The sequence below is a fragment of the Phyllosticta citriasiana genome, assembly GCF_038021145.1.
Source record: "Phyllosticta citriasiana strain CBS 120426 chromosome Unknown IWZ02scaffold_5, whole genome shotgun sequence".
NCBI lineage: Eukaryota > Fungi > Ascomycota > Dothideomycetes > Botryosphaeriales > Phyllostictaceae > Phyllosticta > Phyllosticta citriasiana.
In genome coordinates, this window is record NW_027117282.1 from 2,247,230 (window position 1) to 2,270,543 (window position 23,314).

General features: G+C 56.0%; 9 protein-coding genes across 9 annotated transcripts; 5 read left to right on the forward strand and 4 right to left on the reverse strand.

Moving 5' to 3' along the window:
- Nucleotides 1-373: 373 nt before the first annotated feature.
- On the reverse strand, nucleotides 374-2,097 carry IWZ02DRAFT_418519 (autophagy-related protein-like protein 3). The gene is made up of 2 exons (XM_066765812.1): nucleotides 1,205-2,097; nucleotides 374-1,152 (listed from the first exon to the last, which is right to left on the reverse strand). The coding sequence occupies exons 1-2, from the start codon at nucleotides 1,732-1,734 to the stop codon at nucleotides 612-614; spliced, it is 1,071 nt and encodes a 356-aa protein (XP_066624196.1). The 5' UTR covers nucleotides 1,735-2,097; the 3' UTR covers nucleotides 374-611.
- A 305-nt stretch (nucleotides 2,098-2,402) lies between these two features.
- IWZ02DRAFT_375564 (uncharacterized protein) lies at nucleotides 2,403-3,909 on the forward strand (the record flags this gene model as incomplete). Its single annotated transcript, XM_066764833.1, has 3 exons — nucleotides 2,403-3,323; nucleotides 3,547-3,661; nucleotides 3,743-3,909. The coding sequence occupies 3 exons, from the start codon at nucleotides 2,403-2,405 to the stop codon at nucleotides 3,907-3,909; spliced, it is 1,203 nt and encodes a 400-aa protein (XP_066624197.1).
- Nucleotides 3,910-5,492: 1,583 nt separating this feature from the next.
- On the reverse strand, nucleotides 5,493-6,487 carry IWZ02DRAFT_489978 (uncharacterized protein; the record flags this gene model as incomplete). Its single annotated transcript, XM_066769620.1, has 3 exons — nucleotides 5,493-5,957; nucleotides 6,162-6,330; nucleotides 6,459-6,487. 3 exons carry the CDS (start codon nucleotides 6,485-6,487, stop codon nucleotides 5,493-5,495), a joined length of 663 nt encoding a protein of 220 aa, XP_066624198.1.
- Nucleotides 6,488-8,828: 2,341 nt separating this feature from the next.
- On the reverse strand, nucleotides 8,829-11,033 carry IWZ02DRAFT_245536 (uncharacterized protein). The gene has a single exon (XM_066763111.1). It carries the CDS (start codon nucleotides 10,930-10,932, stop codon nucleotides 9,283-9,285), a length of 1,650 nt encoding a protein of 549 aa, XP_066624199.1. The 5' UTR covers nucleotides 10,933-11,033; the 3' UTR covers nucleotides 8,829-9,282.
- Nucleotides 11,034-13,513: 2,480 nt separating this feature from the next.
- On the forward strand, nucleotides 13,514-15,095 carry IWZ02DRAFT_376363 (uncharacterized protein; the record flags this gene model as incomplete). The annotated part of the gene is made up of 5 exons (XM_066764880.1): nucleotides 13,514-13,635; nucleotides 13,660-13,709; nucleotides 13,857-13,979; nucleotides 14,051-14,272; nucleotides 14,338-15,095. 5 exons carry the CDS (start codon nucleotides 13,514-13,516, stop codon nucleotides 15,093-15,095), a joined length of 1,275 nt encoding a protein of 424 aa, XP_066624200.1.
- Nucleotides 15,096-15,263: 168 nt separating this feature from the next.
- Nucleotides 15,264-16,191, forward strand: IWZ02DRAFT_245584 (uncharacterized protein). The gene has a single exon (XM_066763112.1). It carries the CDS (start codon nucleotides 15,432-15,434, stop codon nucleotides 15,954-15,956), a length of 525 nt encoding a protein of 174 aa, XP_066624201.1. The 5' UTR covers nucleotides 15,264-15,431; the 3' UTR covers nucleotides 15,957-16,191.
- Nucleotides 16,192-17,432: 1,241 nt separating this feature from the next.
- On the reverse strand, nucleotides 17,433-19,650 carry IWZ02DRAFT_449731 (prephenate dehydrogenase). The gene is made up of 6 exons (XM_066767423.1): nucleotides 19,520-19,650; nucleotides 19,102-19,162; nucleotides 18,938-19,049; nucleotides 18,131-18,876; nucleotides 17,938-18,069; nucleotides 17,433-17,865 (listed from the first exon to the last, which is right to left on the reverse strand). Exons 1-6 carry the CDS (start codon nucleotides 19,606-19,608, stop codon nucleotides 17,713-17,715), a joined length of 1,293 nt encoding a protein of 430 aa, XP_066624202.1. The 5' UTR covers nucleotides 19,609-19,650; the 3' UTR covers nucleotides 17,433-17,712.
- A 138-nt stretch (nucleotides 19,651-19,788) lies between these two features.
- On the forward strand, nucleotides 19,789-20,668 carry IWZ02DRAFT_449739 (40S ribosomal protein uS11). The gene is made up of 4 exons (XM_066767424.1): nucleotides 19,789-19,887; nucleotides 19,940-19,958; nucleotides 20,012-20,233; nucleotides 20,287-20,668. The coding sequence occupies exons 1-4, from the start codon at nucleotides 19,825-19,827 to the stop codon at nucleotides 20,436-20,438; spliced, it is 456 nt and encodes a 151-aa protein (XP_066624203.1). The 5' UTR covers nucleotides 19,789-19,824; the 3' UTR covers nucleotides 20,439-20,668.
- Nucleotides 20,669-20,830: 162 nt separating this feature from the next.
- Nucleotides 20,831-22,680, forward strand: IWZ02DRAFT_449741 (AAR2 protein-domain-containing protein). The gene has a single exon (XM_066767425.1). The coding sequence runs from the start codon at nucleotides 20,916-20,918 to the stop codon at nucleotides 22,251-22,253; it is 1,338 nt and encodes a 445-aa protein (XP_066624204.1). The 5' UTR covers nucleotides 20,831-20,915; the 3' UTR covers nucleotides 22,254-22,680.
- The last annotated feature ends 634 nt before the right edge of the window (nucleotides 22,681-23,314 follow it).

The window sequence follows — 23,314 nt, forward strand, 5'->3', positions numbered from 1 at the left end:
AAGGTTATGGGAAAGAAGGTTGCCCCCTTGTGCCTTGATCCTTGACCTGTAGTGGCGGAAAACGCCCCTGGTATGAGTCACGCCGCTATGATGATGACACGATGATGAATGAGGTTGATGCCACTTGACGGTTTTCTGATGCAAAAACGTTGGGATGTGGTTGTCTGAAACCACGGGGCCTCCAACGGTGAATCAAGGCGGCGACTCGATGGGGGGCATTTGGGGCGTCGAGTTGTCGATGCTTTTTCCTGCCGATATTTGAGCTAGATCCTGGCCAGAATAGTGGCCTCATGAGAAAGGAAAGGAGCTGGCGCGACTCAAGTCGACCTTGAAAGCATGTCTATTCTGGGATAATCATAAACGCTTACTCGAATGCCCTATACTGTACTGTCCTGGTACTATCCGCTAGCTCGATCTCGTGCTTGCCCGCTCGAATGCCTTTGCGCCGGTTGAACGCCTTTCCCATTACCCAGAACGTGGAAAATCCATCACGCTCTCAGACATTAGCGGTCAAACCACCCGTTGAACGCCTTTCAAACCCTGACTCATAAGTATCGTGTCGAAAGAAAAGGCGTGAATAGGGCAAACATTGTGGGGTGAATACCGCAGTCTCACACGCCCATGGTGAAGTCGTGCTCGATGCCAGGCGTCACACTCGCCATGAACTTGAGGAATACGACAAGGTACTGGTCCACTCGAATGGCCACCTCTTCCTCCTCTGCAGGCGCGCTTGCCTGATCGAGCACCTCCCATTCGTCGCCATCCTTCTTGTCCGAGTCCTTCTTCTCGATCTTGACGCCTTGAAGCTGCTCGGTCAATCCCTCCATGCCCAACTCCTTGCCAACGTCTTGCGCATCTTGACCAGCTTTCAACTTGGCCAAGCGCAGCTTGAGCGCGGCATCTGCGCGGTCCAGCAACACTTTCATGACCGAGGCGTGCTTGCAGGGATGCACCGAGGCCATCTTGATGCCAGCGTCGAAAAAGGGAAAGTCTTCAAGCGTGACAGTCTTGTCCTTGTAGTCTCCAACAATGTCCTCCATCATGAGATGTGGGGGGAGAGGTTCGCTCGAAGAGATGTAGCCGCTGAGGTATAGGCGCGGGGTGCGGTAGTAAGGTGTGTAGGTGATGTAGAGCGTGTATGTCCGGAGCGGGCTGATATGGGTCAGTACAAGCTTTAGATGCACTTTGGTGGCAAACAACTCACGCTGTCGTCCCTGTACCAGCCTTGGGGTCGCGGATGATTGCTTCTTCGTCGTCCTCGTCATCTTCCATGTCTGGAATCTCTTCCTCTTCGGCAGCGTCGCTCAGCTCACCCTTGTCGTCGACGGTCCTAACATCGCGGGCGGCTCTTTCCTGGCTGGCACCCATGCCGGCTCCGCCTCCGGTTCTCAACCAGCCGTCGTCGCCATCATCTCCACCGCTGCCTCCGGCAAAGCCATCGCCAACGACGGTGCCCTCATCTCCGCCGTCGCCGGCAAAGTTGTCGTCCAGCCGTCGGTGACACGGTACACCGCGAGTGACTAGGAATTGCTTGCCGGGCGGGAGGTAGGAAACGCGCTTGCTGGGGTGTGCTGCATCGGACCAGCTCCACGAGGGAAACTTGTAGACCAGAAAGTCGCCAGCGGCAACAAACTCTTCGGGCGTTATCTGGCCCGTAGCACGAAAGGTCGAGGTGTGGGTGATGGGCGCGTAAGTGTCGCGCAGTGTGTTGAGGGTGCTGCGAATGTACTGCATGGTTGGGCGGAGATGTGGGGCTGAGTGCTCAACCGTGTGTGCGGAGGTGGATTGGTGTTCCGGTATTCGAGCGCAAAACTTGAGGGTTGCGAGGGATGGTGTTGGTGGCGGCGACTCGTGGGACGTGAGGGTGAGTGTCGCGGAGAATAGAGTCGAGTCAGAGTGGGTGGGTAGGCGAGAGGTTGAGAGAGAGGTGACGGATGATGCTGGTGGGGAGAGTCTGGGCGGGCGGTGAGCAGCCGGAGGGTCCCTCTCCAGCTGATCGGATACCTAGCGCGACGTAATTGGCTGAGTCACCTGCTGAGATAAGCGGCACATGACCCAGCCATGACGTCCAGAGGTTGATCCCTGTGAGGACCGACGCGAATGAGAGAGTCAGCAGCTCACATCCAGATACAAGAGTCACTCCCGCTTGGCGTCTCAGTCGCGATGTGACCGACGTGGGTTTGTTGGGGACAAGGCGAGGCGGACGGAACGACCTGACCTGACCTGTCCTGACCTGACCTGTCCTGTCCCTGTATCATCAAGACCACCCACCCACCCAGTGCATTCGGGTCCTAAGTAGCCCAGTCTTTGTCCCAGCACGTCATAGCCATGGCTGCTTTTCCTTCGACTACCTACCTATGCCGCCCATGCAAGCAGTTCAACGTCAACCTCGACATTTCACAATGGGTCCATCTGTTCCGCCTCATCTCCCAATCCTCGATTTCGCCCTGGCAGACGACCCGGTCCAGCGCCCCGCTTTGCTCAACCAGCTGCGCGAGGCCTTGTTCGACGTGGGCTTTTTATACATCAAGAACCACGGCGTCTCCAGCTCCATCATCACCCACTTGACCAGCCGCCTACCGGCCCTGTTCGACCTGCCTACTGACATCAAGGCCGACTTGTCCAAGCTCAACTCGCCGCACTTCCTCGGCTACAGTGGCTTCGCCGAGGAGACGACTCTGGGCCAAAAGGACCTCCGTGAGCAATTCGACTTTGCGACCGAGCTGCCCGTCGTGTATAAGCCGGCTGAAGGCAGGAGAAACAGCGCCTCGTCCAACAGCAACGCGGGCTCCTCGCGCGACTTTTCCCAGCTGTACTGGCGACTGCGCGGACCCAACCAATGGCCGCCCGAGGCCCTGCTGCCCGGTTTCCGGCAGGCCCTCGAGACCTACCACGACGCGCTGCAGGCCCTCTCTTACCGCTTTGTGCACCTGGTCGAGGAGGCCTTTGGCATCCCCGTGGGCACGTTTGACCAATTCTTCCGCTCCGACAACAGGTCCATTTCGGACGATCCGCGCCTGGTTTCGGACAAGCCGACTACTACCAGGCTGACGTACCTGCCCCCTCAGCACCGCATTAAGCTTCTCAAGTACCCACCCAACAGCAACAATTGCGGTCAAGGGGTTGGCCCACATAAGGACTCGAGCGGTTGGCTCACCTTCCTCTTGCAGATTGGCCAGGAAGCGGGCCTCGAGGTGCTGGCCGCCGACGGTGAGACCTGGATACCCGCTCCGCCTATTGATGATACCTTTGTTGTCAACTTTGGTAATGCCTTTGAAGCTGCGACTGAGGGGGCAGTCAAGGCCACAGTACACAGAGTTGCGGTAAGTGTGTGCTCATTGTCCATCTTGACAACCTTACCTAGCTCAGCTTGACATCACGTGTCGGTCAATCACAGTTTCAAGCCCACGTCTTTTTCTTTGATGTCCAACTCAAACACCTGAAAACCACCTCTTGTATCGTTACTCCACCTGTACGACGCTCAAGTCTCGACCAATCCGATGCTCCTGCCCCTCTTGCCTCGAAACGTTCCCCTAACACATGCAGGCACCCCCGCCCTCCTCACCCGCCCGCTACAGCATTCCCTTCTTCCAAGGCCTTCCCTTGGACATGACCGTGTCGGAGATTCGTTCCTACATGCCACTCTCGGTGCGGACACTGCGTCGACAGCAGCAAAACTCCTCGTCACCATCTAAACATGACAGTCAAGACAACCAAACCGACGCCGCAGGGAAACCCTCAGAAAACGATTCCAGAAGCGCAGAAAAGGTCGGCGACACCGTGTCCAGCTTCCTCGACGCGCGCTGGGACGCTCTCGGTGAGTCGCAGCTGCGCAAGTGGATCCGCAGCCACGAGGACGTCGGCAGGCGGTGGTACGGCGACGACGTGGTGCGCTACTACGCCGGCTAGAAAAGACACTTCGCCGACAGGTGAGAAGAGTTAAGGTGGAGAGGTAGGTGGGAGGTGAGCTAGCGCGAGAGCAGGAGATAGATTGACGAATACGGTGCGCGCAGCGAGCGAATGCGATGACGGGATGAGGACGGCTTTCACGATGCATGAGCGCTGTAAGTCTGGTGGACACCGAAGTGGCGGGAGAGGTGGGCGTGCGTGTGTTTTGACCATCTGCATTGGACACTTACACACATTGGGTGGCTCGCTGGCCGGCAACCCAGCGTCTCCAAATGGAAGGGAAAGCAGAAAAAGAGTCCAAAAACTAGATCGACCACAGCAGAGACAGGCGTTTAAATCACAAAAGCAAAGTTCTGCCATTTGTAATTCTTTTCCACTCTCCTCCACATCAATTCCTGCCTGCCCATCCATTTCTCTCGAGATTTAGGGAGAGGGGGGAAAAAAAAAAAATTAATAATAATCCAAATTAAACAACAAATTTGAAAATTCAATTACAACATTCAATCAACGCTGCGTCCTGTTCCGTGTGGCGTTTGTTTTCCAGAAAGCGCAATCGAGTGACAACGGCAATCATAGAAAGTGCTGTAGGGCTGGGTGTGTTGAAAGGACGAGAGTAAAGGGTGCCGGTTTGCGAAAGGTCGATGCACCCACAGCGGCCAGGGGGCCCGTTGACGAAGCGAGGCGAGGGGTAGGTAGTGATCGACGAATGGGAACTCCAGGGGGCGCAATGGAGTGGTGGGGTGGGCGAGTTCCGTGGGCTAGCGGAGACAGAGAGGGCGGCGGCGGAGACACAGAGGGCGGCGGCGGAGACACGGAGGGCGGCGGCGGAGGCTGCGGCAGCGGCTGCGCAGACCAGGGGTCAGGTTGCCTATGTCACGATCAAGATGATAGATGGTAAAGGTACCTATTCCACAGGTGTGATGTCACAGGTGCAGACGTTGCTCAGGTCGTTTTCACTTCTTCACATGAAGTCATTGCTACCCCTAATCAGCTGTTCCCGTCCACACGTCAACTCCTGCCTGCTCCCGGCGCGCGCAGCGCAGAGAAGAAGGGCCGTCGTCGGCGTCCCCGTTGTCGCACCCCATCATCCCTCGACTTCACATGCTTCACTCTTGTCCCACGCACAAACTCAAGTCCCATGCCAATGAGCCAATCCCGTGCCCGTGTGCGTGCATTTTCCATCCTCTTTTCCTCCTCCTCTTCCGCCCCCCCAGACAATTCAACATGTGACGCCACACGATGCTTCTCCCAAACCCAAAACAAAGAAAACCCAAAACCCAAGAAACGATCCGTGTCATGCATCGTCATGTGCTGGTAGTGTCCGTAGCACCACCAGGTCATGAGAGGGAGAACATAAAAAGACCAAAGGAAAAAAAAAGATACCTGGAGCCGTGCCGGTAGGGGTATAATCCGCATCTCGTCTCGTCTCGTCTTTGTGCGGTCCATGCGCGTTGGATTGGATATGCGTTGACTCAAACGATGCAGGCGCGAGCATTTTTGCGGAGCCGTCGACGCTGTGACTATGCAGCGTGTCGCTGCGCTCCTTGCTTGTGTCTTTTTAGGGTGCCATGGCTTTTGGTGCCTCACACCTTTTCCAGGCCCCTTTCTTCATCCACAGTCACAAACACCACTTGGTCGCCTTCCATGGCTTGCTCAACAAGGCTTTGTCTCCGCAGCGCCTGTGCAAACTTCCTCACTCGCAGCGCAACGCACCACTGCGCCACGCCAGTCATGACAGCAAGGCACGCCGCGACGCCCATCAGCGTGTTGACCACGACAAAACATTGGTCGCGGTTTTCGCTCCAAAAGTGGCCTTGGGACGTGGCGGCGCCGCCATACGAGCCTGCGTAGGCATGGATGCGGGCCGTGTCTGCGCAAGGTAGAGTGGGCGACGTGGGCGGAAGGAAAAAGTTGGGAAAATCGGAGGCGCTGCAGATGCTAGTTGGGAGGGTGGAGAGGAAGGCGAGAAAGGCGACGCGCGGGATGGTCAGGAGGATGGCGTCGAGGAGAACATGATTGGCGAATATCGACACAAAGGGTTCAAAGCGCTGTGTGGCAGTTAGCAGAGTGCTACAGTGGTGGTGCAACGTCGCCTAAGCAAGAACGTATAATCTTTTAATTCTTGCGTTTCGTTGGCAAACGCGTGCAGTGACGGCGTTTCATCAGGTAGGGGAGGGGTGAGGCAGGGGTCCGAAGCGAGGACGTGACGCTGGAACCTGAGGAAAACCTGTCATGATGACGCACGAACGCACCTTGACGCTGCCGACCAGGCCAAGCAGGCACAGGGCGCTGGCGACGAAAAAGTAGGCAATGAAGGAGCCGGAAATGCCAAAGGGGAGCTGGCTCGAAAAGTATACGACGCAGACTAGCAATGTTGCGTTGAAGTACAGCATGAAAGCGCTGAAGGCGATGGTGAGGTGGCTGTGGCCGCAACGAGCAGGGGTCATGGTCAGCGGCTTTGGTCGTGCAGAAGAGGGTATGGAAGAGAGACAGGTGGTTTTATGAAGTCTCGCAGGCAGACTGAGAATAGTAAACAAACATGGACGTACCGTTCGCTGGCATTGTTGTCGACAGGCATACTGGTGGGCGGCAGACAAAGCAACAGGGTAGGTGGGTGGTGGAAGCGGAATTAAGCTTGTTGGCTGTGTTGCGAGCCGCAGCGGGTGGCGGACCGCTCCCCTGTTGAGCAAGCGATTGGATTGAGATTGGAGGAGGAGGAGGAGGAGGAGGAGGAGGAGGGAGAGAGGTGAAGCTGAGAGGAGCGAGAAAGGTGAGAGCGTGAGAGAGAGAGAGAGAGAGAGAGAGAGAGAGAGCGAGAGGAGTTCGGCATGTAAGTATCTTAGTGAGTGGTAGCGCGGCTGCCGGTGGAGGGACCTCGTCCACATGCAGTCTTGATCTTGTGCATTCCTGGAGCACAGACCCGGCACTCCCGCCGCCGCCGCCATCACTCACCTCTTTCTTTGTTGAAGCCTCCCGGTCCTGGTTGTCTGCTTGGCCGGGTCGTCTCATTGATGGCGGCAAAGCTTATGATGCAGCCTCTACCACTCTGCTGGCACAAGTCTTTCCAGTCGCCAGCCATATTCACCACAGGGCGTCGACATCACCTCAGCGCCTCGTTTGCAGCCATGAGATCATCCTCGTCTCTCCGATGCGACGCGATGCGCACGTCCCGAGCTCCGCTCCATGTATGTCCTCGTCCATGTTGCTGGCTGCTGCTTGGTCAGCCTGAGCATCATCATCAGCATTCCTGTCGACACGCGGTGGCTGGTCTACTGGCCCCGTCAGCAACCCAACGCCCATCCATGCGCTCGACGGCCAACTGCAAGAGGAGAGCAGAGTCATCGCGAGCTATCACAGCCTGCCCGATCAGGACAGATCGATGTGGTAATGCCTAACTCCGTCCGGCGCGTCGTCCCGCGTGGTTCGTTCCCGGCGTCGGAAACTCGGAATCCCGTCGACTACCCCGGCTCTTGCAGCGCGAAGAGGAAGCAGAAAGAAAAAAAAAATGAAAACCGATCTTTTTCCTTTCCCTATGCCGCCTTGCCGTGACCGGTCCGTTTCCAGATTTTCACGTCAGACGGTGATCTGACAGGGCGCTGCTAGCTAGTGCTGGCAATCGACGCGGTTGCGCCCGCCTCTGCCGAATGGTCGGCTCCATCAGCTCTGTTAACACCACCTGTCCAGTCACGCGCACACATACCCACGACTCCCCCTCGTTCCTCTACCGCTTGTTCCGGCCCACTCGCGCTGAATCGCCTGCCAAAGCACCAGAACGCGTCGACCGTGGCACCGCTCGCCGTCACCCGCTTTGGTTTCCCTCTGACCCCGCGTCGAAACGAGAGACATCGAAACCTTGCGTGTTGTGGCTCATCCGCGCTCACCGGACCCCGCGTCGTACGTCGGTTGCTCGCATGCACTAAAAAATTGGTTCAGCATGCGAACACCATGACTACTCCACCTGCTGCGAACCGATGCACCCCATTTCTTTCTTTACTAATCCGTCATCTGCATCTGCTTACCAAACACCTCCTTGCTTACGCTAGACTACATACCTGCCGACAGCGGCGCCAGCCTTGCGACTCCACAACCAACACCAACTTCTAGACAACAGGCAATCGCATCGCTCAGCATGAGATGCCCGATGCACTGGACTCGCTCTGCCAAAAGACAAAATGACCAGGAGTATCCCCGACCACCTATGCAAATCGCCGCTTCCCGAATTAGCTCTGCGCAATCCCAGGAATTCGATTTGAACCGCCTATTTCGCCTCACCTCTCCAATAATCCCAACCTCCCTGGCTGACGCTAACAAGAGTGCCGTGCCGTTGCATGTTGCAGACACGTGCGGGTGCCGATGTGGTATGGTAACGTACCGCGCGATTGTGCCGACTCGGTTCCATGCCTTGGTTGTGAGCTGTGCCGATTGGCGACATGTGTTTATACATTCGCCTGTTCGCTGTGGATGAACTTCTTCTGGCATAAGGCTGGCTTTGCTGGCAAAGCGTAGGTTTCGTCTTTGCCCTCCTATCCTCACTGTTCTCTTCAGTCTTTTTCTTTGCTCTGTTCCCCGTCCTGAGCTCGATCTCCGTACAGACACCTGTTCTCCTCGTCCACTCCCACTTCTTCCCCCCTGGTCAAAAGAGCCGCGCGCAAGCAAGCAACCACCAAGCTGCCACCAAGCATCTCATTGCATTCATACATGCCTGCTTTGCCTGCTGCTGCTGCTGCGGACGCGGGATCTAGCGAACCTTATCGCCCGCCCCCCATGTCTTCAATCTCGTGGGTTTCATTGATGACGCTTATCGATATAAATAGAAACGGGCGGGCGACTGCATTCCAACGGTTTGGGAGCAGGGAAGATGGCGTGGGATGAGTCGTCAAAGGGGGGAGAGGTGGTGGTGGTGGTGGAGTTTGCGGTGAGTTGACCTGGGGTTGGAGATAGAAGCTAGGTGTGACGTTACTTGGAGCGTGTTGGCAATACAAACAAAGAGCTATATCTAAACCCGTCTTGTCCCAGAAGGGCATACTGCGCGCTTCTTCTACATGGGTATTGAAGGGATGAGTCGCAAGAAGCCAAAAAAGAACATCCGTATTCAAATACAAAAATTTCGATAAATCGACGAACCGAGAGAATCCTTCAAGTGTGACAGACAAAGGTTAGCAGCTACTGCTGCCACATTTGCGTATGAAGTTTTTCATTCAGACATTTGTTCTCCAAACTTTCGATTGCCATCTTCCACGTCAACTTCGACGCATCAAACGGAGAGTTGTCTCTTCTCTATCGCTCCCAATCTCCACCATCTCATACCTCTCCTCAGCGCTCTTCTCGGCTCTGGCCTCCCTGCCTCCTTGCCCTCCCACAACATGCACGCGTCTACAGGCGAGCCCACCTCACCGGCACATCAACAATCCTCTTCTCCCCTCTCCTCTTCTCCCCTCTCCTCTTCTCCCGCCTCATCATCCCTCCCCTTGCCCCTCCATCCCTTCTCCTCTCCCACCCCGTCCCGCGTCCTCCCCCCATCCACCACGCCCACGCACCCCAGGTCCAACTTCCTGCGACACCACCACCACCACCGCCGCCGCTGCGAACATCGCTCGTCTCCGCCGCGTCTCCACACGAGACGAAGCCCTCCTCCCGCACCCACAGGCGGTCGTCGGCGTCGCGCCAGAAGCGGTAGGAGGACATGTTCCACGATTGACGATTTCCTCGCTGTCGCTTTGCGGTGGTGCTGTTTGTGGTGGTTGTGGGAGGGAGGGAGCGCACGTACACGGTGACGGGGCGGAGGGCGCAGGTCTGGCAGTGTTTTTTGGTGCCGCTGTCGACGTCATCGTTGGCGGTATCGTTGTTGGTTGTGGTGCCAGAAGTAGCGGAAGTGGCGGCGGGATCGTCAACCATGGTAGCTGCGATATTAGCGGTACTCTGACCGAATGAGGAAGTAGTGGTGGTGGTGGTGGTGGTGGTGGCGTTCTCGTCGCCATCGGCGCCGCGTTGCTGTGGCGTCGCTGTTGTCGTCGCCGACGCCTCGCAGTCCCTGACATAAGTGCGAGTGGGCGCGGCGGTGGACGAGGCGCGAGGAGACGAGGAGACGTCGCTGGATGACGCGATGCAATTCGATGCGGAAGTGGACACGATGGGCGTGCGGGTGGAGCAGCAGGTGCAAGCGCGGAAAGCAGCTACAGCGCCGCAGTGCGGGCACAGGGTCGAGGTGAAGGCGAGCCAGCACCACTGCTGCTGCTGCTGCTGCTGCTCTATCTCGATCTGATGATTATCGGCGCTGGCAGCATCGGAACTTGGGCAGCATCTGTCGTCGCCTGATGTCGACGTCGGACGCGGCAGGTCGGCTGGCAACTCGTGGACGACACGCGCAAACCGACTTGCATGCCACGCGCAGACGCCGTCGGGCAGCGACAGCACGTCCCAGTCCGGATGCGAGCGCGGTAGCTTCTGTCTGCCTTGCTCGACCGCTGCCGGCGCGCTGCTGTTGGCCAGGGGTAAAGGCGAGGAAGGAGATGCCCCGTCGAGGATCGGGTACGTCGTTATTGGAATGCCGTGGTCCACTGCGTCGACGGCGGGACTGGACGTGCTTTTGAACAGGCGCGGGGCATAGGGTGCGGCGCAGAGAAGGCAGTGTGCAAGAGTGTTTTTGGGTTGCAGTTTCGCTTTCCCCCGCGCTCGCGCCGTGGACGCATCTTGTGTCGTGTGGCTGTCCACAGCGCTCGGTGACGTCTCCTTGGTGTTCCCACGGCAGACTGCAAAATATGGAGACAGATATGTCCGCACTGCTAGTCGAGCACACGAGTCGAGGTTCTTCAGTGACGGCGCGGGGACCGGTGCGGCGAGCACATTATACAAATACGGATGGGATAGACGGAGTGCGAGGTAGCCCGGCAGAGACAGTTGTGCAGCGACGAGGTGATGGAGTTCGAGAGGAAGGCGAAGGAGGGGTGGTACCGGTGCATTGGGACGGTCAGGGGGTTTTGTAGCCAGGGGTACAGTGCTTGCTGATCGAGCCTGAGCAGTCATGATTTTTGGCGCAACAAGAATTTCTTTGATCGTTTGAATTGTCGAATATATGAAGACTTGGTTTTGGACTTTCTTTTTGTCTCCTTGATATATGTTTGACTAGGCGCGACGTGCGGCGCAGTCAATCAACGACCAGGGCCGCCAAACCGGAGTTGCGGAGTAGGCGCCCGGCCAAAGAAGAACAAGGCGCGCGGTTATCAAGATGAAGACTGTACGCCAAACATGTCAGCTTCGTGGTGTCATCGCCGTCAACCAACCTCAGCCACTGGGGCGTCATAGCGTCAGGTACAGAGTGAGCCAGTCAAAACGGCAGGTAGGTTCCGCAGCCATCACAAACCACCTACCTGACCTAAGAAATCAACGATCCGCCTCGTACTGAGAAGACCAGCTGGACAGATAGACAGGTCGTCGGCTATTTAATGATTCAATTCTCGATCTCGGTCCTGGTTCTCATATGACTATTGACCGCAAAGAAATGACGCTTAGGGCTGGCAACTGAGCGGAAGCCTGGAAAGTCTTTGACGAGAAACCTGATAGAGATTGTGTACAACGGCAGCAGCGCCAAAGAAGCGCGAGGAAACTATCCACGGTTGTTTCACGGCGGCGATGCATGCTTGCGAGTGGTGTACATGAACTGCTACTGACGAAGTGTACGATCAATATTCAGGGTCTTGGGCCCACCGACAGTAGTGTGCGGAGGAAAAAACGGGCGCGTCCTGCTGCCAGACAGACTGCACGTGAGGAGAATGGCGGTCGTCCGGTGATGCAAAAGGGGCTAACAGTCAATGGTGGGTGGCTGCTGGAGAGCAAAGCACGTGGATGGTGGGTTGGTGGGCGTGACTGATGTCTCCGGCAGGGGATCTACGGTTGGCTGCTGCAGAGGGTGCACGGCCATCTATTGCAAACGAATTAGTTGAGAAATTTCTGGGACAAAGACGGAGACTAGCAGTGGAAAACAGCTGGGCGTTGGGAGGGACAGCTGTTATTGGTTGGGCGAGGGCGAAAAAGGAACTGTTAGGTAGGGCAGCAGGCGACAAAAGGACGACCTAGCGGGTTAAGCATAACGACGGGCAACGGCAGCAGCGGGCCCCAGCTCAGACAACCTTAATGTAGCGGTCTGAAACTGGCGGTACTTTTGCCTGAGGATTCTCGCACCCACGCCGTAACGAGTATAATGGCACTTGGCGCGAGCGAGATGGATCATCCTGTGCCGGGTGAATCATGACCCTTTGTCAACGGCCAAGATGCTTATTTGAGGATTGATAATTTCCTCGACGTCGGGACGACGACGGACTTGGGCGGCAAAAGCGAAGGGCGGCGGACTCGAGCGGCAAAGCGCCATGTGACTGACGGACTTTTGAAGCTCCCCGTCTGCTGACGAAAGAGGCACAGGCAGGAAGGGAGGGAGCTTGGGCACTTGGCATGCAGGTGTGGCGCGGCGAGTGAGAAGCAGCTGCTACTGTATCCCGGATGGCGCGGGTGGCTGTTGGTAGAGACGAAGGGTTTTGGGGGCGGGGGTGTGCATGGATGGATGGGGCGGGGCCATGGCGCGAGCCAGGCCTTTTGAAGACGGTGGTGGAGAGAAAAGATCCAAGTGTGTCGAGAACTGTCAGCAGCAGACAAGCAGTGCAGTCGCCCAATATGACGCATGGAATATAGACCGGATAGGCAGGTCAGGTCTTTTGAATCCAGCGTAAGCCGGAAGAAACGTCATACATGCGCGGCCAGGCAGATTTTTTTTTTTTTTTTTTTTTTTTTAATTTTTTTCCCCCTTCCCTCGAGCGCATAGGATCATGGCTGAGCATCGATGACGGGCGGGCGGGCGGACGGGCGCATCATGGCTGCCGAATTCGATGGTGGAGCGTATAGATAGAGAGAGAATTATTCTCGTTCGAAAGCACGCAAGTAATAATAAGCAATCAAGCAAGTAGCGAGCCGGTCAAGGCCCGTCGAGTCTTTGCACCGTTGTGTCTCTGGCTCGGAGATGAGAGTCGCCTAGCGTTCGGCGGCGGATCCATCAGGGCATTAATTTCAACCTGCAAATCGACGCGCCGCCTCTCCTCTCGCTCCAGAGACCCTTTGGACGCTCTTCACATCCACTGTTCGCCTCTTCTCGCCCTCTCTCTGCCCTCGGTCGCTCCTTTGCTCTCCTCTAGCCCTGCGCCGCCCTTTGCGCCTGGGGATCGGGAAGGAATAACTGAAAATTACAAAAGAATTCCTCGGCAAAAAAGGTGTGTGTGTGCTCTCCGCCGCGCGAAATCTTTTTGCGTGCACCACCCACCTTTCAACCGTCCACCCCGTCCATCGTCCCATCCCATCTCATCCCCAAGCACCGCACGCCCCCTCCCAACACCACACTCCCCGACGCCTGTACATAACCATCTCCGTCTCAGTCTCCGTCACCGCCTCGCCTCGTGCCTAATCCTCAAGCTTGGCATTGTCCAGCTAATCTCTAATCCTTCCTCCCACTGCAGTCCTCCACCTCGCACCTTGCTGCCCTTGCGACCTGCGTCCTGCCGACCACGACATCTCCTCGCCCGCACCGCTCCCTCTGCATCGTCACTCCTCGCCCTCGACAGCCATGTCTGCCTACTACGACTCCACTGCCTGGTCCGCTGGACGCCAGCCGTCCTGGGAGGCCCCCGCCCCTCCGTCGCGATCTGGTACGCCCTGTCCTCGTCCCCGAAGCAGCCTTCTTTCATAGTAACAATGGCACACAGGCACAAGTTCGACGGTGCAGCGCGAGGAACCCAATGCGTTTCTCTCTCAAATAGAAGGTCAGTGTTCTCTTGCCCTCCCACTTGCCAGGTGTTCCCAAATGGCCGAAATTCCAGCGGGCGGATCCACGACCGCTGCTGTCGTACCATTGAATTTCGTCACTCAACAACCCAGCCCTACAAGACCCTGCGCTAACTGTCGTCCAGAGGTTGACCGCGCCATTGACAACCTCTACAAGAGCGGCAAGATGCCTTTTTTTGGCGTGCCCGGCGTGCCGCGCCGGGACTCGATGCCTCCCATGGGCCGTGCGTACGGCGGCGGCGATTATGGTAAGTGTTGCACGCCAACTTCAGCAACGTCTCGTCGCCAGTCTCAAGCGTCGCAGTTGTACTGATACCAGCAACAGACCCTCGCGGCATGAACTCCCAGCGCCACCACTCGGTCAGCGACTACGACGGCATCCGATCGCACTCGGCGCAGAACCTCCAGGGATACTACGCAAACCAGCGCTTCGCGCCTCGCCCAAACGAAGCCGACCAGATGATGCAGGCAAAGCGGCGCATGGCTGCTCAGCGGGAACGGGAGCTGCGTAACTACCACCAGGAGCAGCAATACAACAGGAGTAAGGAGATCGAGAATGGACAATAGAGTAGGAAACAATGGTTAACCCATTAGGTGTTCTTTCAGATATCTCGGGAGCCAAGTCCGACCGTTCAATGTCTCCAAATGCCATGAGTGAGGAAGAACGCCGTGAGCTCATTGCGCGCCAGCACCGCGCCCTGTACGGCGAAAACTCCACATTGTATCCCGACTCGCGCCAGCCGAGCCAGGACGTCCGAGTTCAGACCTCCCTTGCTGGACGCGGCACCTCCCCGCTGGCCTTTGACCCCTTCGGCATGTCGGCTCCGACCAAGCAAGGCGGTGAGCCGCCCGTCCAGATGCCGCCGCGCGATGGCAAGGATGCTGGCGTCGGCGCTCAACGTTCGCGTGCCAACAGCACCTCGTCTCCCGCCTCCAACCAGGCCGCCTCCTTCAGCCTCTTCGAGACGGCCCAGCAGTCGAGCCGCACCTCCAACTCTTCGCCTACGGGCGGCTCGCCGCCTCGCCAGGGCGGCGTTGGCATCAAAGCGCCCGGATCTGCGGGCGTTGCGCCGATCGGCACTCGTCCGGTTCAGCCCTCAGGCCAGGTCGCGAACCCGGCTCTGAGCAAGCGCTCCACCACGCCGTTGCCATCGCCATTGAGCTACGGCTTCACGGTCAGCGACCAACACCACGCCGCTGCTGCTGCCGCTGCTGCTGCTGGGACGTCGGCCGCCTCCAACCCCTCCAGCGCCACAGACAAGAACACCGCTGCCACCGTCTCAGGTCTCGGCTGGGGAGGCAACAGCGGCGTTTGGGGATCTTCCAAGGGTTCGCTTGGCGTCCAGGCTTCGGTCTGGGGCTAAACAATTTTTCAAAACCAAAAAAGCATAAGCATGTATGCCATTGCTGCTACCATCGTTCGGGACGGGCTTTTTACAACCAAAACACAAGGGGAGCTCTCGGCGCCGGCATCTGTCTTTTTCGGATTGATATCCCCAAAGCTTTTCTCCTCTGGTGCTTTCATCACTCGCACATGAACAAAAAAAGATTGATTCCCCCTTGTTTTTCACTCCTGTCTCCTTTTCCACAACCACAGGTCACGACGGCGAAGGTTTTGGTTTTGCTTCCACGAATATCAACGGGGGCGCTCGTACGTTTCTTTTTCACGGGACAAGGGAAAGGAAAGGCGGGCAAAACACATGAAACGAAATTGGGTTCGGGTTGCTGGGGTTGCGGGACAAACTGGAGCTGGTCAGGTGCGTGCACACGGGCGGTTAGGGAAACAATCGGGATTCCCTATATTTTTTTTCCTTTTCTCTTTTTCTTTTCTTTTTTTTTTCTTTTTTTTTTCCTGGGCTCGCTTCGGGAGGTGTTTTTTCGAACTTTGTTGTTTCCCAACATTTGATGTGGTGCAGGCGGGGTGCGTCAGGGACTCTGGGTTCAGGTTCTGGGTACTGGGTGTGGGAAATGTGCGAGCGTGGGGTTGTGTCAGGGTGCGGGAGCTAAAGATTTTTCCCTGGTATTTTTCTTTTTTATCCATGTCGGTGTTGTTCCTTTTTATCATTACCCCTACTACCTTATTTGCCTACCTACCTACTTACCTGCTAGTCTCCCTCTCGGTTTACCGTTTCCCCCCTTTTTCCCCTCTTCTCATCGAGTCTGCTTCTCCACATACACGTGGTATGGATGGGAGGTTCTTCTCACAGAGTTTTGGTTTGGCTTGATGGATTCCACGGCTACGGCCATGTTGTCGGGGTACGGGACACGGATTGGGCGGGTGGGTGGATGGACGAATAAAACGGTTACGAGACACATGCCTCTCTTATCCCTTCATTGTCCTTCGTCTTCATCTTTGAAAAGACCACTGAATCACACAAATAAGTCACGTTGAGAGTGTGGGATCGCCACTGCGGGGTCAAGCGACCGGCTGCTGGTTAGTATGCGTCGGGCTAGGTCTGGTCCGGCTTGGTTTGGTGGGATTGATTCTTTGCTCTGGGCGAGCGGGCTGGTGGTGTCTTTCTCTTTGTCCGCTCCAGCCTCTTTTTAAAGCAGTTACTTACTGACGCTACGATAACCTCGACTTTGTCACGGGGCAGTGGCGGCTTGCGTCGATGCATCTTCAGGTGTTGCCTCTATATGTCAACAACGGATCAACGCGCGGATAGGGTAGGGCATACAGAACGATGGTGTTCCAATGGAAGGTCAGTGTTTTAAGGGCCAGGTTCCCAGTGGGTTTTTTTTTGGTTCGTGGATGGACAGACAGTATAGGATAGGCCAGGCAGCTACAGAGGGGCACGCACGAGCAAGCGAGTTTGAGAGCGAACGAGTCAGTCCATCATCAGATGCCACCAGCAGCAGCACTCAAGGAGAGCGAAGAGTAGTCGTCAGTCTATCTTACCCGCTGGGATTCAGACACTTCTTCTGTCTTGATGGTCACCTGCCTCCTTGTTTCCCTGAATCGGTTTCTCCTGTTCTTCTGTCGGTCGTTGATCTGGAGCATCCGGTTCGTTGGTTGGTTGGTTGTTTGGATGACGACGACGATAAATCCATCATGTATACCCTCTGAACTGGAACAAGTATGTAGGAGGGCTATTGGATTGATCGGGTAGTTGGATAGGCGATCGCTGGTTATACGTGTACGTGGGAGTCATGTTTAGCTCTTCTTCTAATTTGGAACTCGGACAGATGATTGAAGATTGTTCTCGTGCTCCCTATTTCTATTCGCTTCTACCACTGTCGCTGCTCATACATCGTGATCCTGAGACCCCGATTACCTTTTTTTTTTTTTTTTTTTGCCTTTTCTTTTAGCCAGCTCATTCATCCTTGCGTCTGTGCCAGTTGAATAACGAACAAGAACGAAGCATGCAGCATGCAGCATCATGAGGCAGCATAAGAAAAGTGGGGGGAGGAAAGGGAGGAAAGGGACGGACAGTGAATGGAATGTCCCACATGAAGAATGGAACGACTGTCTAAACGCATAGATGGGCAAATCACGTCGATGAAGTGCGAATAGCTGTTGGCAAATCACATCATCGCCTTTTCTCGCGTCGTCACTGCCCGTTGCCCGTCCGACTGTCCAGCGTGAGAATGGGAATGAGGATGGCGATGGAAGGAATGGAGTGCGTCTGTGCAATATTCAGGGGAGGAGGGGTCTTTCAATGCCATTTTCGACAATCAGAGCGACTGACTCGATAGCGTCCAAGACGCCTGGGAGTATTGAATGGGGATAGATACTAGTGGCACTTTTTACTCTCAGTTGAGATGTCGATCGAAGTTGTTCTGTGTTCATTCATCGATTGAGCTGGCGGGACTATAACTCGAAGCGCTACGATACCGCGAAGGACTTCCGCACTGGACAGAGTGACTGACCGCTCAATCGCCAAAGAAGTCGCTCAAAATTCTTTGCTTCGCTCATGGTAAAACATGCTCTCCAAGCACACACATCATCTGAACTTGAGGAACGATCCTCCCCTCCCCATCTCACGAGCTCGTCGTCTTGGCCAGGATGGTCTTGATCATTTGGTTGCCGACGCGCTTGGCCTCGGGGAAGCGCGGCTCAAAGTAAGACTGGATCGCCTCAAACTTTTCGCGGTAGGCCTCCATGTTGCCTAGGCTGACGCGCTCGCTCCAGTCCTTTGGTGGTGGTGGTGTTAGCTTGTGCACGAACGAAAGGTGGGGGAGAAGTGTGCGGTGTTGTTGGCATACCCTCGCCGCAAAGGTGAATTCGAGGTCGTCTGCGCGAAACGTGTTGTCCGTGATGGCCGTCTCAATGCACTCGTCAAGCAGGTCCGGTCGACGGAAGAGGTACTCGGTGGCACCGAGCCAGAGGCGGAATAGCTTGTAGCAGACAGTTTGGTGAGCTTTGGTATCGATCGAAAGTAGAGGAGAGCACACGTACCGGCGTCGAGCAAATCATATGGTCGTAGGGAACAATTCCCAACTTCCACCAGCTGTCGACCATGGCCAGCAAGCTCAGATGGTTGTTCCTGACGCGCTCGGGCGGCAGCTCACCCAGGCTGAAGCGATCCAGGACCTGGTCCTTGAGCAGCAGGTCGGCATCGGACTGCCTGGTCTTGAAGACGGCGGCGCCGGCCTTCTTGATGCGATCCGACAGCTCCTGTTTGTGCCCACCCAGCATTAGCTTGAACAGCTCCGTCACCGACTTGGCGTACTGCGCTATCTGCTGCTGCGCGTACGGGTTCAGGATGGCCAGCCCGGCGTACACGTGCCACTTGTTGGCGTAGATGCGCAGCGTCACGTTGATCTTGACGTTCTCGATGCCGCCAATGTAGCGCGGGTTTTCCCACGGGAACTGCTTGTTGGCCGCCCAGGCGGCGCCCATGGAGAGAAAGGCGGCGTGCGTCACAGCTTGCGTGTCTGCCGTGATGCGGTCGTGCTCAGCGGCCGTGAGATGGACGTGCTTGGATTGCAGACATGACAGAACGCGCTCCACAAGGTTGAAAGAGTCGTCGCTGGCACGGTGCCTGATGAGCACCAGAGGCTGGCCCTTGGGATCAACACCAGGACCGTGGAGCGAATGAATGGGCACAATGTCGACGTCTGGAGGCAGGTGTTTCTCGAACGCAGCAACTTCTGGTGCTTTGCACGAGGTCTGACCACCCACGACGGCACCAAGCTTGGTTGCTGGACAGTATCCGCATCAGTCGATGGCCGATCACGTTTGCGGGGCGGCCCAGTTGCATACACTGCCCATATTTGGCGACAATCGAATCGATGTGTTCAGCCGGCACACTGTAGATGATGAAATCACTACATCTGGAGACAAGATGTCCGTCGGGATAAATGTGTACATCATTCTATCACGGCCTCAGCTAGCCGCTCTGCTGGACGTGGGCACGCGCGTCCTACATTTCCAGCATAGGCTTCCTTGAGTTGATCAAACTTGTGGGGGGCATCGCAGGCATTGATTCTGCCGAGTTGAGGCGTCAGAACAGCCATTGAGCAGAGATTCATTGCATGTGAGCGAGTCATGACGAGTGCGAGGAAAGTCTACGACGCCTGGTCAAGTCAGCTTGGTTCATGTGAGAACGAGACTTGCAGTGTGCATTGAGACGACTTTCAGACAAAAAGAAATAAGGTAGCGTGGTTTTTACATCATCGACGACCCCCGTTCTTCTGTATCCAGAATGGCACGTCGGAACAGAGGGTCATGCTCGAGCCAAATGCACTCACGGTCATCATTGTCGGGGTTGGAGAGGAGAAGAAGAGAGAAGCGCTTACCTCGGGTGCCCGCGTGGCCCAACTACAGCGCAGAAGGGCCACCTACCTCCATCCAGCGTCGCTGAGCTTCTTGGCGTACATGGCGCCCATGTCGCCCATGCCAATGATGCCGACCGTCTTCTCGGTGGCGTCCATGATGCCGGGTTGCAGTGGTCAGAGATTGTGAGAAAGAGAAGCAGTGGGGGACAATCTGAGGTTGAAGTAGTCGTCGGAAAAATCTAAGCGAGGGCGGCGTCACCTCGGGGAAACCCTTTGCGGGCCGCCGCACAGCAAAACCATCCATTTTTCTGCCGCATCTGCTCCCCTTCAGCGACACGACCATCCCGTCAACCTCGATCACACTCATCCACCATGGCCCCTAAGAAGCAGGTCCAGCGTGCTCCCCAGGAGAACATCTCCCTCGGCCCCAATGCCGTAAGTTTGTGCCTGCGACTTTCCGCCACGATATGAAGCTAACAGTGCGCAGCGCGAGGGCGAGCTCGTCTGTAAGTCGAAGAACCAACTCTGAACCGCACGACCGCCACTAACGCCGCTCAAGTCGGCGTTGCCCGCATCTTCGCCTCTTTCAACGACACCTTCGTCCACGTGACTGATCTGTCTGGCCGCGAGACCATCGCCCGTGTCACTGGTGGCATGAAGGTCAAGGCCGACCGTGACGAGTCCTCCCCCTACGCCGCCATGTTGGCTGCCCAGGACGTCGCCATCCGCTGCAAGGAGCTCGGCATCACCGCCCTCCACGTCAAGATCAGGGCCACTGGTGGTATGTTCTGGCGCTGAAGAGGGACAAGATTGCGATTCTCACAACATCCACAGGTAACGGCACCAAGACCCCCGGTCCCGGTGCTCAGTCTGCCCTCCGTGCCCTCGCCCGCTCCGGCATGAAGATTGGCCGCATCGAGGACGTCACCCCTACGCCCTCCGACTCTACCCGCAGAAAGGGTGGTCGCCGTGGTCGCCGTCTCTAAATTGGTGCTGGTGGCTTTGGGTGTGCGCTCGAGGTATATGGGATTGGTAACGAATACGCGAGGAACGGCGTCAAATGCCTGGTCCTCATCCTCTGGCTGGTCTCTCTGTTTTGATTTCGGTCTTTTCAGGCGCGGACTGGCCAGCATACCCGAATAACGGCAGCCCAGATAGAATGTGATGGAACATCTTCTCCGGAAGTCTATTGCAGCTCGTAATGAGAATGGTGCCACTAAATATGCCGCAATAACGTGATTATGTACCTTTGCCTTACCAATCGACATGCTTGAATGTCTTGGTGAAGGACGTGTGATTGGTTACCGAAGTAGGTAGCGCGACTGGGATCTGGCGTGGACCCTTCATATTTGCTGCGCGTCGCGAAACCCCATGACATCAACTCACCTCAAAACTCAACCACCTCGAACTGAAAAGAAATGTATCGCCATAAGGCGTCAAATCCTTAAAGATACAGATGAACCATGGACACCAACAAAGCCTGCGTGCTGCTCCTCAATCTCCCACCCGGTGCTCTTGGCGGTATCAATCTGCTTTCCTTCACCACTACAGATCGGTTCAAAGGCGTCAAAGAGCTTCCGAGCGGCTGGCATTTCGTTTTCACCAGCAGCACATCTTCACTTTCAGTGCGCCATGGCGCATGGTTCCGGGTAAACAACACGCCGGGCTCGCCACCGCAAGTATTCATCAAAAAATGGGACGCGGCGGCCGAAGAGCTCGTCGCAGAGACAGACGAGGCCGAGACGCTGCGATGGCGCGCCAACCTCGGCACCGTGTGGCGTGAAGGCCTGACGCCGTACCGGCAGAGCGCGTCCAAGGACGGCGAGGAGCAAGAGGAGCGCGAGAGCGACTGGCGCGACCTTACCGACTGCATCTCCGCTGACATGCTTTTCCGCATCCTCGGCGACGACGCCACGCCCGACCACTGGGCCCTGACATCTGCCAGCTCGGCCGCGCGCGACATGGACGACATTCCTGGGCTCTCCAAGGAGCAGAGCGCGTTCCAGCCTGAGCGCGAGCTGCGGTTTTTGCCTGTCGATTTGAGGCAGACGTGGCGCGAGGGCGCGACGGGCAGGGAGCGCACCGATGCGGCCAGAGATCGCTCATGGGCGTTGGGCGAGCTCGTCGAGCAGCATTGCGCGCGTAAAGACGAGGACGAGATTCTTGGGGAGATGCAGTTTTCTTTTCTCATGGTGCTGACGCTGAACAACAATTCTTGTCTGGAGCAATGGAGGAGATTGCTGGAATTGCTATTCACCTGTAAGAGAGCAGTTGTGGAGCGACCCGGATTCTACGTCAAACTTTTGCAATTGCTGCGACTACAGCTCAAGAGAACCCAAGATGCCGAGGGTGGCTTGTTCGATTTGAGCGAGGATGGCGCAAGCCTGTTGAAGAGTCTATTGAGGAAGTTCAGGAAGGGACTCGACGAGCTGCAGGGTGCACAAAAAGCAGACGTGCTGGATGAATTGGATGACCTGGAAGAATTTCTCAAGTCCGAGTACGGGTGGCAGCTGGACGACGCCTTTGTGCGGCGAGGCATGCTGGAGCTGGAAGACGGCGAGCAGGTCGAGATGGATGTTGCTGGTTATGATGAAGACGACGAGACTGGCGAGTACGCGCCCACCATGGTCGAGTTGACGGCCGACCAGAAGAAGAGCTTAGGATTGTCGGAGGATGTTGTCATCAGCGATACGGGACAGATCAAAAAGCTCACAAAGCCGGACCATGGAGTTGGTGATGTAGAGCAAGAGGAGGAGTCGGAAGAGGAAGCTAGTATCGAAGACATGGACTCCCGGTACTGATTGTAGGCTAGTCAGTCGGCCTGAATGTACTCCATTCAATCAAGTTCCCGCAGATGCCCTAAGTCAGCAAAGGGCGCTGGACAAAATACATGGCGACTCAATTAAGGAGGCTTCTCATGCGTCAGGCTGTCAGCATTGAACCTCTGTGTCCGGACCTGGACACCCTCAACGATCAGAAGAATGGACCATGAAATAGATCCCAGTCGACCAGGCACTGCCCAGTTTCGTGCTTGCAACCAACGAATGCCTCGAGGATTGAGATATTTGGACTAATCTGTCAACTGACGTACCCCAAAAGAGGGCATACCTTACGAAAGCCCAGCATAGGACATCTTGCTGGACAAGGGAACATGAACCACGGGGAGTCGAGCTTTACTGTAGTCATTCAGACGAAGTGCCGAAAGAGGAAATGCCAGAGAGGTCCAACATCGAACGTCTATCCAAGAGCAGCGACTTGGAAACGATACTTTGGCTTGCTACGTTCAAACTCACGCGCCTCCATTTCCTCTTTCGTCCCAAATTATCGTTTGAGTTCGACCTACGTTCGACCATGAACCGAACTTTTTCCTTTCTCGGCCACACGGTGAAGAAACTGAAGAGGTGAGCAAGTGCAGCCAGATGCGACGTTCGTGATAAATGTGCGTGCACTTCTGGCACAAGAATTGCTGATATACTATTCCCCTGCTGGAACCATTGGCCATTGACTTGAAGATACTGCAGTGAACAGCATTTCATGGAGAAAATCAATTGAGCCGACCGCCTGGAGATGGAAAAAAAGCAGGTAGAACGACCCTGTTCTCAAATTTCATGGTCACATTGTAGAACGGGGAAAGACAATGCTTTTCAAGGCAGTTTGCGACAGCGGCGGACAATGCTATCAGTCAAAGAGGGAGAAATGTGGCTTCTTGCGGATCTACCAACGGCGGATTGTTCAATCAAGAGGTTCAGCCAGGTGGCTTCTTTTTGCTGTTTCGGAGACCAAGAGTGATATTACGATAAATTTCTGCTCTATGGTCCTTCCCGGCTTGATTTTAAAGTCGCAGGAATCAGACTGAGCATGC